General features: G+C 36.2%; 1 protein-coding gene across 5 annotated transcripts in view; it reads left to right on the top strand.

Moving 5' to 3' along the window:
- ECT2L (epithelial cell transforming 2 like) overlaps positions 1-13,313 on the top strand; it is a 73,832-nt gene that overhangs the window by 25,395 nt on the left and 35,124 nt on the right. For 4 of the 5 annotated variants that reach the window (XM_082731070.1, XM_082731071.1, XM_082731068.1 and 1 more), the window contains 5 exons: positions 3,767-3,929; positions 6,626-6,878; positions 7,717-7,885; positions 8,626-8,764; positions 10,658-10,826. In XM_082731070.1, coding sequence (XP_082587196.1) covers positions 3,767-3,929; positions 6,626-6,878; positions 7,717-7,885; positions 8,626-8,764; positions 10,658-10,826 — 893 coding nt within the window. The remainder of the gene's footprint in view (positions 1-3,766; positions 3,930-6,625; positions 6,879-7,716; positions 7,886-8,625; positions 8,765-10,657; positions 10,827-13,313) is intronic. The other variant, XM_082731072.1, reaches the window with a different exon arrangement.

Raw genomic sequence — 13,313 nt, 5'->3', positions numbered from 1 at the left:
GATCATTTTGCTGGAGCCTTGGATTTTCTGTGCATTCAAGATCCATTTGTGGTTAGGTGGCATGCGTGGAGGAATGTAAGAAGTTTTCTTAATGGGGGTGCCTCGGTGGCTCAGTCAGTTAAGTGTCTGTCTTCGGCTCAGGTCGTGATCCCAAGGTGCTGGGATTGAGTCTTGCCTCAGGCTCCTCGCTTAGTGTGGAACCTGCTTCTCCCGCAACCCTTCCTCCCAGCTCATGCTCTCTCTCAAATAAATAAATAAAATCTTTAAAATTAAATTAAATTAAATAATAAAATATTAATATTATATAGTATATAGTAATATTAATAAAAATAAAATAGATTTAACTTAAATAAAATAAAATCTTTTTAAAAAAGAAGCCTTCTCGGGGCACCTGAGTGGGTGGGTTAAAGCCTCTGCCTTCAGTGGGTTAAAGCCTCTGCCTTCAGCTCAGGTCCTCCTGGGCTGGAGCCCTGCATTGGGCTCTGTGCTCGGTGGGAAGCCTGCTTCTCTCTCTCTCTCTGCCTGCCTCTCTGCTTACTTGTGATCTCTGTCTGTCAAATAAATAAATAAAATCTTAAAAAAAAAAAGACATTTTCTCAATGGATGCCATATTTTTAAGAAGTTTTTAAAATAGATACCATAGCAAGGCTGCAGTGGCTCAGTCAGTTGAGCAGCTGAGCAACCAACCCGTAGTATCAGCTCAGGTCATGATCTTAGGTAGGTGAGATGGGGCTCCAGGTCAGGCTCTGTGCTCAGCAGGAAGTATGCTTCCGCTCTCCCTCTTCCCCTCTCCCCATGTGAACATGCTCTCTCCCTCCCTTTCTTGAAATCAATCAATCAATCAATCAATCCTTAAAAAAAGTTAAAGTAGTATCACATTAGGACATTATTGTTGAATTTGTTTAAGCATGTTGATGATTATAGCATATGTTTTTTAAAAAAAACGCTCTTGCTGTTTACTGAGGCACACTGAAATATCAAAGAAGAAATCACAAGGGAAATTAGAATACTTCACATTGAATGATAATGAAAATACACCCCATCTAAGTGGGTGGAATGAATACAGTGATACCATGTCTTAGATTTGCTTTAAAATAAAATGGGAGTGAAGGAGGAGGAGGGAGAAGAAGAGGAGAAGATGATACAGCAGAAACCAGACTGGCTGCAAGATGACAGTTATTAAAATTGATTAATGCATCTCATAATTGTACTACAAATATTAAAGTGAAATAAAGATATTTTCAGATAAAAGCAAACTGATAAAATTTGTTGCCTGAAGATGTGCGTTGAAGAAATGCCAAAAGAAATTCTTCAGGCTAAGGAAATTGATACCAGATGGAAACTTGATTTCCAAGGAAATGGTAATGTGTGGAAAAACATAAAATTTTCAAGTTATTTTAAAGATATATGACTGTGTAAAGCAAAACCAGTGTATTATAGGGCTTATAACATAAGTAGGTGCAGTATTCTGACAAAAGCATAACGGATAGCAAGAACTATACCATTGCACTGTTCTTTAAGTTTATCTGAATATTCATTTGAAAGAGACTATGAAATGCTAAGGATGCATACTGCACTTCCTAGCAACAACTTACTTGCATAATACAAGATGAATGCTTAAAAGCCAACAAACTAATTGAAATGGAGTACAAAAATTCATTATCTCAAACCAAGGCAGGAAAGGAGGAATAAATTTTCATAAAACAAATGGGAAAACAAAAACAAAGAACAAAATCAAGACCTGGACTTAACCGTATCAATAATTATATTCAATATAAGTGGACTTAACCCTCAAACAAAAGACAGTGGTGGCCAAATGAGCTTTAAAAAAATAAATAAATAAATAAAACAAAAAAACAAAAAGCAAGATCCAACTGTATACTTACCACAAAGGATACACTTTAAATACAGAGACGTCCACTGGTTGAAAGTAAAAGGATAGGAGAAGATATACTAACAAATACTGAGCATATAAAAGTAGGATGGCGATATTAATATCAGACAAAATGGATTTCAAGACAAGGAATATTCACAGAAAGATAGAGAAGGACATTTTATAAAAAGAAAAGGATCAATTCACCAAGAAGTCATAACAATTATAAATATGTATGGACCAAATAATAGAGTTTCAAATTACATGAAACAAAACTGACTGAATTATAATAGAACAATTAAACAAAAAATAATCTGGGAGAATATAGAACTGAGCAATCTTTCAACCACCTTGACCTAATATTCATAGAAAACTAAACCCAACAACTTCCAAACATGTTTTTTATGATCAAAATAACTTTCACTAAGATACAGAATTTCCTAGTTCAAAAAATAAGACTCAGTACATTTCAAAACTATTAAAATCTAATTAAGTATATTTTTAAACAATAATTCGATAAAATTTGAGGTTAAAAAATATAAAATATCACGAAAATCCCAAATATTTGGAAATTAACACATTTATAAGTAACCTGTGGCTGAAGAAGAAATCATGAGGGAAATTTGAATATTTCAAATTGATTGAAAATGAAAATACAACACATCTAAATGGGTAGGATGTAGCTAAAGCACAGCTTAGAGGAAAATATATTATTTAATTTCTTATATTAGAAAAGGAAAAAGGGGCTTTCTAAATTTCCACCTTAAATAACTAGATTAAAAAAAAAACTAGAAAAAATAGCAAATCACATCCAAACTAAGTAGAAGGAAAAAAATAATGAAGAATAGAAACCAATAAAATAGAAAATGAATAGAGAACATCTATGAAACAAAAGCTGGGTTTTTTTTCTTTTAAATAGTAGTAGAATTGATAAACTCTTAGCAAGAATAACCAAGCTAAAAGAGAAAACACAAATTGCCAATATCAGGAATGAAAAAGAAAATATTGCTCTAGATATCATAAAGATGATAAAGATAAAGGAAAACTTTCACAAGTTTATACTAATAAGTTCAACAATTTAAATGGTTGTTTTGTAGATTCCGGAGTTGTTCTTAATCCTTGTTTTGTAGATTCCACATACATGAATTGAGATAGTTTTACTGCTTCCTTTCCAATATGTATATTTTTTACTTTTTTTTCTGCTTTGTTGAAATGGCTAAGACCTCCTGTACCTGTTAATTGAAGTGGTGAGAATGAACATTCTTGCTTTGTTCCTGATGTTAGGGGGAAGGAATTAATATTTCACCACTAAGTGTGATGTGGTCACTATATAGGTTTTTATTCTAATTGCACCAGGAATTCACAGGGTTTTACTTGCATAAGTGATGCTATCTAATTTACATTTTTAAAAATACCACTTGGGCTACTGTGTAGAGAATGGACCCTGGGAAGAAGAGAAGCAGGGAGCCAGGAGGGACTGTTACAGTTGTGCAGAATGGAGGGGGATGTGTTTTGCACTAGACTGACAGCAATGGGTGTGGAGAGAGGTGGCTGGGTTTGGGTATAGGTATTTGTAGAGCTGACAGGACTTGCTGATTTATTGAATTTGGAGTTAAAAGAAAAAAAGAAAATCCACATTTACAGCTTAAATGTACTTCAGATTTTTTCTCTGGATTTTAGATATTTTTATTATTCATTTCCTCTTTAGAATGGATCAGTGAAAGTAGATATAGTGTTTTAAAAAATCTAGCCCTATGTTATTTAGGATTTCATTTATATATATATATATAGTTAGAGGTTTCTAGAAAGAACAAGGACCAATACCTATACTGGAATTTTGATCGGTTTTAGACACTAGTGTTCTGAACTACATTTCTGTATCTTTCTTTTTAGGTTTGTCCAAGACTGGTTTTCAGAAAGGACGCAAGTGGCCAAAGTGGATTTCTCTACAGTGTTACCGCGCTTCATTTCTCTCTATATCTTTTCCTTTCTGAATCCGAAAGATCTGTGTGTAGCTGCACAAGTCAGCTGGCCCTGGAAGTTTTTAACTGAACAGGTTTACTACTTGTCACTTCTCTGTAATAGGGCCCAAATACCACTGTATTCTGTCATTTGGCAGTTGAGGTACCTTCCTTCCCTGAAGATAGTAACAGAGGGTATTTGAAACGTAATTAACTTACCCTTCAGAGAAAAAAATGGGGATAAGTTAAATACAAGAATTTATTTTGTAAGTAAGGGGATATACACTATTCTAATAATTCTGTGTAATTTTAATAATCTCATGTTTCTCAATGTAATTATCTAGAAAATGTTTTATCTTGACTAAAGATGTCCACTTTTTTCATGAGATATTAGGTAAGCTGTGGTTATTATATTATTTTGCCTGTGATAACTCACCCTGAAAATTGTTATTGCACCACAGTGTTCTTTGATCGCTCTTTGGCTAACATCTGTTGAAGAGATTTTCAACATCCTTTGCCATTAATTCTGCCTCTGCTCTATTTGTCTCATTTCTTTTTAAAGATTTAATAAAATGTCATGGCAGACATACTTTGAGGACACGTCAATAATTTACCTCTTTAACGTGAGCAGACTTCCCAGAGTGGGCTTGCGTTGAGCTACTGAGCTCAGACAATACCTAGCTCTCTATGGAGAGGCCACGCGCAAACCGTGAGCCCTAGATTTACAGCATTTAAGAACCTGGGCGAGGTGTTTACACTGATTTTTCCTTTCAACCTATGTACTTATCTTTAAGGAATAGGTCTTGTAAACAGAATACATTTAAATTTATATATGTATATTTATTTACACACACATCACGACTATTATTTGATATAGTCGATATTTACTTATAAGTAACCACATATTTACTTCTTCTGTTGTCACACATATCTTCCTGCATCTCTGAGTTTCCATCTAGGATCATTTTCCGTTTGAATTTTCTTCAATATTCCTTGTAGTGCAACTTGCTGCTGACAAATTCTCTTATTTTTGTCTGAAAATATCTTGATTTACTTTCGTATTTGAAGAATATTTTCACAGGGAATTTCAATGCTAGGTTGGCAGTTAATTTTGTAGAACTTTGAAATTTTTCTATTGTTTTCTGTCTTCCATAAACCTTTTTTTTTTGAGAAGTGGGGAGTCTTATTGTTGTTCCTTTAATGGCAATATTTTATTTTCTCTAGCTGCTTTTAGGGTTTGGTTTTTTTTTCTCTGTCTTGTCTTCTGTTTTCCACAATTTTATTATGATGTACCCAGAAGTGTGTGTGTGTGTGTGTGCCTTCCACTTTATGTTTTTTGGTGATTTTTGAATCTGAGATTTAATGCCCATCAGTTTTGATAAATTCTCACACAGCATCTCCATATATATATATTCTTTCTGCCCTATTTTTGCTCTTTTTCTTGTGGGATTCCAATACTTACATGGTAGACTGATTTACCATCTCCCACAGGTTTCATGTTGTTTTTTGTGTCTTTTCCATCTTTTTGGCCTTCAGTGTTTCTACCTGGGTTTTACTTCTAGCTTTTTGTTTACTAATTATCTCTTTAGCTGGATTCTAATTTGCTTTTAAACTGGTCCATTGAGTTTTAAATTTCAGTTATTATATTTTTCAGTTCTACAATGTTGATTTGATTATTTTTGCCACAATTCTCACCTAGCCATTTAACTTCTTAGACGTATTAATTATAGAATTGTTTATTTTTTAAGTTCCTGCCTAACAATTACAACGTATAGTTCTCTTAAAGGTCTCTCTCTACTTAATAAAAGATAATAAATGACAAAAGGAGAAATAAACAACTGTTATCCTTTTGTGTGGCTGGTATTGGATACTAGATATTAGATATAAAATATCGATACAATAATTTGAGCCTCGGCTTGATGTTCTCTTCCTCCTGAGAGAATTTGGTTTTTGCTCCTGGCATTTGGTTAGGGCTAGGAATAGATCACTTAAATCCAGTCAGAAAAAGAGATATTTTAAAACTAGTTTCAGTCTTTGTGAGAGGTGGTGTAATTCCTTACCCTTGCTGATAACCATCTCAACTGAAAGCCTGGTGGCTTTTCCCCTTAGTGGGTCCTGAATTTAAATTTGTTTCTTTTCTTCTTTGTGAGAATGCCAAAAATACTTTTTAGGTTCCATGTCATTCAGCCATAATTTTCTACTCTTCTCAGCCTGAGCTTTACTTTGGAACTGTCAAATGCCTTGAAATGTCAAATGCCAGGGATCAGGCTTACCTCTTTAGTTTCCCTTCTCTCTGGGGTCATGTTCACAGGAGCCCTTATTGCACTGGTAGCTCTACAGGCCTAAGTAATTGTTTTATGGTATTTTGTCTAGATGCTTAACTCAATTAAACCACATGAAATTTGCTGTTTCCACTTATCAAAGCTGGTTGTGTATTGGCAATATCATATGGTCCAACCGAAGGTGTTTCCAGGGGGAGGTCTGGTCTGAAACAAACTGATTTTTTACTACTATTTTCTACTACTAGGGTTAACCAAATGCTGTGGGACCAGGTGCAAAAGATGACTAATACGTTTATTCATATATAACATATATTGTGATCAAAGACTATTCTTGTATGGAGTAAGGTATGCTTCTTTTTTGTTTGTGTCCAATTTAGATGACAAGTCAGCCACACGAGAAATCCCAATGTAAAGAAAAATTATCTGCATAGCTGGAAACATTATTACAAGGAAACGGTCCTTAAAAATTTCTTGCAATTTATATTTCTCCTTTCTTTATTTTTTTGTAGGACTGCTTATGGATGCCCAAATGCATTAGGTTTGGGTGGTTTCTGCCCTATACGCCAACGGATAATGAGTATGGTGCTTGGAAGCGTCATTACATTGCGTGTGTGTTGAGCTTAGATTGGCTAATACCTAGGGAAGCCTCTGCTGTCTATGGGACCCTGAATGAACCCAAAACAGAAGATGAGGAGCTGCTGGAGAGACAAAGAGAAAAGTGCTTAAGAAAAATAATCTGGGAGAAAATTGCACTACGTAAGAGTAAGTAGCATTTAAAAATGATATCTTACCCAACTATTGTAGAAACAAATGGATTTACGTACAGATTCCCAACTGGAGGATAGCTGAGTCTTCCTGGAAGAGCATGTAGGTGGCGTTCTCTAAAGCAAGCTCTTCCCCTCCCCACCCCCTCCCCATATATTTCAAGTTCATGAGTAAGAAAAAGATTTCAGATGAGATACAGAAAGTCCAATATCAGTGCCTCCATATTCCTCTGGTTACAATCAGGTTTATTAGATGAAAACAACAGCAACAAGGAGAGGGAACAAGGAACGTAGGCAAAAACAAGGAAATAGGTGCAGGAGAGAAGAATTGAGATTAGCAACAGAGGGGAGAAGTGAAAGTGGGATTGGAAGCAGGAAGAACAGCATTATAGGAAGGGAAGAAGAGTAAGAGCCTCTCTCAGTGAAGCCTTCTGATTTGCACAGTGCACAACAGAAAAACAAAAGTGACTGGAGTCCTGCCATCTTTTTTTCACTGACTCACCCTCTGTGAGATCATAACAAACGGGAGATTACTTGAAGCCAAGAAGAAGGGAGAAATGGATGTGAAACCTGTAAATCTATTAACTGCTTTCCACAAGAAAAGAGGTGTTCATTCTCTGAGCTTTGTTTCTTGACCTGACAGGACTAGTAACTTGGAGCCACAACTTGGAGCCGAGAGGATAAGAAAACCAAATAGAGTCTGTAAAAAGGGCTATAATTATTGCCATTTGGAATAGTGCCCTGGTACAGCTTTATTTTTGATGCCTTTATCTATGTAGACTTGGCTGAGAGAAGCATGAAGTAAACTACAGAGGCCGCTGCTGTTTGTTTTTCAGAGGAGTTATTCAAAGTTCGACCCCCTTGGGTGAGCGGAACATGCTGCTCTAGATTGTTAAAATCCAAATGCCAGCCACGACTCTCCCAGGCTCTGAGGGATCGAGTGGGATTACATGAAGCTTTGGAGAAACAGCTAATTTTGGCATCCTTACAAGCTTTGCCCAAGCGGTAAGCAAACCTCCATCTCCTGAAGGCTCAAGACCATCCCATGATACCAAGAATTCATTCTAGGATAATTTAGCTAACTCGCAGGGAGCTTGTATAATCATCTGGCTCATATCCTATGAGGTAGTAAAAGAAATAACTCTTTAATCTTTAAAAGCAGTGGTCTTTGACATGTTTTCCGAGGGAAATCTGTAACATTCAAATTTTATATTTCAAATATTCTTGGCCCTGCAAAAAGGCAGTGATGTAGTACATTTTCTGTGCAATTTATTAAGCAAAAGTAATATTTTTGTTTTCAGAATTGATTTTCCTGGAGTAAGTGTATCCAAATGGGAATCTGGGACTAAGGGTAAGAGAATGGAGACATTATTTAGAAAGCTGGGAGAACCAGATGATCTAGGAAATTTTTAAATCTCTCAGCTGTTCTTTTAAAATGTCATTTTGAACCCCTCAGTATGTCAGTACATTCATTTTAAGTGCCCAACAAAGCTAAATAAGTTCCAGGAGACCTTTCCAGTATCCCATGAATGGAGGAAGAGAGGCCCAGAAGCCAGCTCTGGCCCCACCCCACCCAGGAGCCCCATTTGCTGTTGTCCCCCAAAACTGCAGGGAGCAACTGAGTTCTGAAAGGCCACGTGCCTTGTTCAGTATAACTGATGCCCAGACAACACTTTGGTGCTCAGTTATCAAAATCCAGTTAATAGGAAATTTACATTTCACTTATTCCCTTCTTTTCCCTACAGAAGCAATGTTTCTGGAAGCCATTCCTACCCTTCATTATTGAAGAAGACTTGGCGTGGAGTTCAGAAAAATGATGACAGCTCTTCATATGCTTCCCAGCCCCACTTCTTACTAATATCATCTCGAATTCCTGCATTTGAGGTAAGAGTATGTTAGGAGGCCTGCCCTTTTCTGAATTGGGTGTTTTGTTTTGTTTTGTTTTTCATTTAGATGAGAGGATGTGTAACAATCTTTTGGCCTCCATATGTATGAAAATGATTCCTCTTCTAAAAGGAAAATGGTGTAAGTGGAAATTTACAGACCCAGAGCACTTTTAAAAATCAGAAGCAATAAAGATAATCATAAGTCAAAATTACTTTAAAAAAAAGCATTAAAGGGGCGCCTGGGTGGCTCAGTGGGTTAAAGCCACTGCCTTCGGCTCAGGTCAGGATCCTGGGATCCTGGGATCAAGCCCCACATCAGGTTCTCTGCTCAGCAGGGAGCCTGCTTCCTCCTCTCTCTCTGCCTGCCTCTCTGCCTACTTGTGATCTCTGTCTGTCAAATAAATAAATAAAATCTTTTTAATAGATAGATAGATAAATAAATTAAATAAAGCATTAAAAGCCAAAACTACCTTGCATTTAGTTAAGTATCTGGTGAATTCTTATTGAACTGAATTTGTTGCACTTATCCCAAAAAAGAGCAAGTTGATTAAGGATTATTTTAAAACCTCTTTGCAATGCCCAAGGAATTAAATACTATCATATAACCATGATTTCTCACAAGAAAAAGTCAGAAATCCTATTTTGTGGTCTATTCAGGGAGGTGCCATTAAATTATGTTCTTTTTATAATGAAGTTATATATTTTAATTTGAATATAAGTAATAAAAATAAAGGAAGCACAATGAAGACATAGAAGCATGTATTTTTATAGATACGTGAGTATGTGTATATGCATATATGACACCATGGATATACCACACACATGTGTGTCTATGACATGCACATATATGTGTGTATATATGACACACAAAAAGGGACATTGTAAGGGATGACATTCCTTAGGTTCCATTCATTGGCCTACTTAGGAAGTTTTAAAAAAATTCCTCCTTGTAACAAAATGGTTGCTTTCAATATACAAAATCAGTCTTCTTTCTGGGCATCTAGAAATTGACTCAGATCATTTATAACCAGCCAGCTCCGTGGATCCATATGAAAGCAAGATCAGAATTTTGATCTCCGTGTGGGCCCCAAATAGTTTCCTAATGTGTAATAATGGGCATCAGGCTGGGCACAAAGGATAACTAGTGACAGAGTATTGGTGAAAAATCTAGTTCAAAGTAAGTTCATTCTTCTATTTGTCTTCTTTACGTAAGTCTATGCCATGATTACTTTTTTTAATTATGAATGTGTTGGGTGCTTCAGCAAAAATCAGGACATAACCAGGTGGTAGTCCTCTGCTCAATTTGAACTGTGACCTTCAGGAAGTTGCATGAGGTTTGGGAGAAAAAAAAAAAAAACAATTGACTTTAATGACTTTCCAAACTATCTCCTGCTAATGAATTAACATTACCATAATGAAAAGTTTATTTGGTTGCTGAGTTCAAAGCATAGTGGTTTTCGTATTTATTTAAATGGAAAATATTTAATCAATATTGATAATTCAGAAATTCATGATTAAGAGGAAAACTTTAAATCTATTTTAAACATCCATTGCAAAAATCATATTATCTCAATTTGATTATTTTTTAAAGAGCTGCTTCAATGTCTCTTCATGAGTATGTACAATGATAAAAAGGCTGGAAGAAAATAATTTAACTTGTTATAATATTTATCTCTGAGGGCTGGAGTTACAAGTTTACTTAATTTTCTTCTCATAATTAAAAAAGAAATAAAATCATTGAAAAAGATACCAACAAATGATAAAGCTTATCTTCCTCTTTCTATAATTTCTGGGGAAAAAAGTGTTTAAAAATCACAACAGATTACATACCCATTGTATTTATTTTATGAATAAATATTCTAAAATAATGGGCTTTGGTTTCATTTTCTAGATGGTGGTGGACAGCATTAAGGCAGGTATCATTTTTGTGGTGTACGAACATAGTGGCTTCACCTTGGAGAGCCTGCTTTATCTCATAGAAAAAGCTTTGGACGGGCAGAAGGTACAGAGTATGGGGATATTTAGTGATGGAGACAGCAGAGAAATCAATTTACTCCAAGGTAAGCCTGGAGATTGAAAGCAACAACCAACTTTGCACGAATATGGTGTTTGTCTACATGTATGACCTTCAGAACACTATTTATCTTTCAATTTGCTAACAGAGTTGATATCCCAGCTCAGAGCAGTCATACAGGAGTTCCCTCTTATTCAAGGGAGGGTCAGCCCTTTTGTTCTATTCAGGCCTCCAATGGATTGGGTGAGACCCACCCATACTGGGAAGAGTAATCTGCTTTACTTACTGTCTAGTCAAACATTAACCTTATTCCCAAACACTCTCACAGACACATCCAAAATTCTGTTTGTCCAAATATCTGAGCACCCCCATGGCCCAGTCAAGATGACATGTAAAATTAAGCCTCACACCATTAAATAAGAACTTCCTTTTTCCCTCTTATTCCCACCCCTAAGAACTACCATTCTACTTTCTGTTCCTATGTATTTGACTACTTTACATACCTTACATAAGTGAAACATACAGTATTTCACTTTGTGATTGGCTTATTTTACTTAACATAATGTCATCAAGTGTCATCCATGTTGTGGCTTAAGACAGGATTTCCTTCACTTTTTAAGGCTGAATAATAATCCATTGTATGTATAGACCACATTTTGTTTATCCTTTCATTTGCTGATGGCCGTTTAGCTTGCTTCCACTTCTTGGCTATCGAGAATAGCACTATTATGAACACCGAGTGTGCAGACAGTTCTTTGAGATTCTACTTTAAATTGCTTTGGATATAATATCCATACATGGGATTGCAGAGTTATATGGTAATTTTATTTTTAATTTTTTGAGGAACCTCCATACTATTTTCCATGTGGCTACATCATTTTCCACTCCCACCAATAGTCCACAAGGGCTCCAATTTCTTCACATCCTCACCAACATTTGTTATATTCTGTGTTTTTATTTGTTTTTAGTTGACAGTAACTATCTTGATGGGTTTAAGGTGATATTCATTATGGCTTTAATTTGCATTTGTCTACTGATTAGTGATGTTGAGCACTTTTTCTTAGGCATATTGGCTATTTGTATGTCTTCTTTATCTACATCTATTGAAGTCCTTTGCCCATTTTCTGATGGGTTTATTTGATATTCTCCATTGAGTTTAGACATACTTTATATATAGTCTAGATATTAATCCTATCAGATGTTTGCAAATATTTTGTCCGTTCTGTATGTTGCCTTTTACTCTGTTTATTATGTTCTTTGGTGCATAAAAGCTTTAAGTTTGATGAAAGTGTAACAATTTTAATAGCAGCAAACCCCAAGATCTATAAGTTGGTGTACACAAACAGCATTTATTATATTTCCAAATGGCTTATCCCACAAAGAAAAGGACTGGCTGATACCATTAACTCTTTAAGGATCATCTTTTAAAAATGTCAATGGTTATGCTTCTCAGAAGGAAGGAGATGATGACTGTTTTAGAATTAAATTTTCAGCTTCTACTCTTCTTTATACTATAACTTACATCTTTCCTTGTTATACCTAAGATAGAATGGTTTTAGGGTTTACTAGCATGAAATCTTCCATCTTTGTGAGAGGAGGGGAGAAAGGGAATAAGATGGTCAAGGATCCAGCTGGCGGGGACCCCCTAAAATGGCACAGTGTATATACCTCAATCACCCATCAAATATTGTCTCTGTGGCTACATTACCCAATGATCTGTCCCAGCTGCTAACTCGGGAAACAAGCAGGGAAGCCTGGTGCTCTGCCGGGGCCAACTGCTCCATCTGGGGGAGTCCCCAGAGGGCTGTATGATTGGAAAGCTTAGCTCCTGGCTGGGTTTGTCCACACCGTTGCCGAGCAAACTCAGATAAATTCCTGGCAAGCGAAGTGCATTGTCTCTTGAGTGCAAGAGACAAGGGTTTGGAAAAAAGAAAGGAAAAAAAAACTTATTTTGGGTGCCAGTAGCCAGGGGAGGTGGCAGGCTCAACCCTTAACGACTGACCTCTCCACCTGCAAGATGGACACTGGAGTTTTATGGAGACAAGTTCAGCAGGTTACGTGCCAGGGAGCAGGCAGGCAGCAAGTGATCGTGAGTGGCGGCAGGGATATATTCAGCCCATGATCACAGGCAGGGAAAGGGACCTGGGGGTATGTGGTCTTCTAGGCATTCCATTGCTATCAGGGCTTTCCCTTCTGACTGGAATGCTCCAGTCATTGCAAAACATCTCATCAATGCCTCCAGAAAGTGCAAAAAGGAATATGCATAATGGGTTTTCGTTGAAGCAGGAGTTAGGCAGTCTTGTCTATTTTTGGTTTTAACTCTTGGGCCCTATAGCTGAGCAAGAAGACTTGCTTATAGCTAGAATTCAGCATGCTTGGAATAGTTTTAGTAAATTTTATTAACAAAATAAACTACTTTTGATTTATTGCTACCTTATTTTGTCTTGTCTTGTTTAGTTTACCTCTGCCTGAAGCAAGTTGTATTCCACATCAAATTTTATATATTCACCCAAAAGTAAAGCACAGCACTAGT

Source organism: Mustela nivalis (genome assembly GCF_964662115.1).
Source record: "Mustela nivalis genome assembly, chromosome: 5".
Taxonomy (NCBI): domain Eukaryota; kingdom Metazoa; phylum Chordata; class Mammalia; order Carnivora; family Mustelidae; genus Mustela; species Mustela nivalis.
The sequence above is the reverse complement of the archived record's forward strand: the minus strand, read 5'-3'. Positions and strand labels throughout refer to the sequence as shown.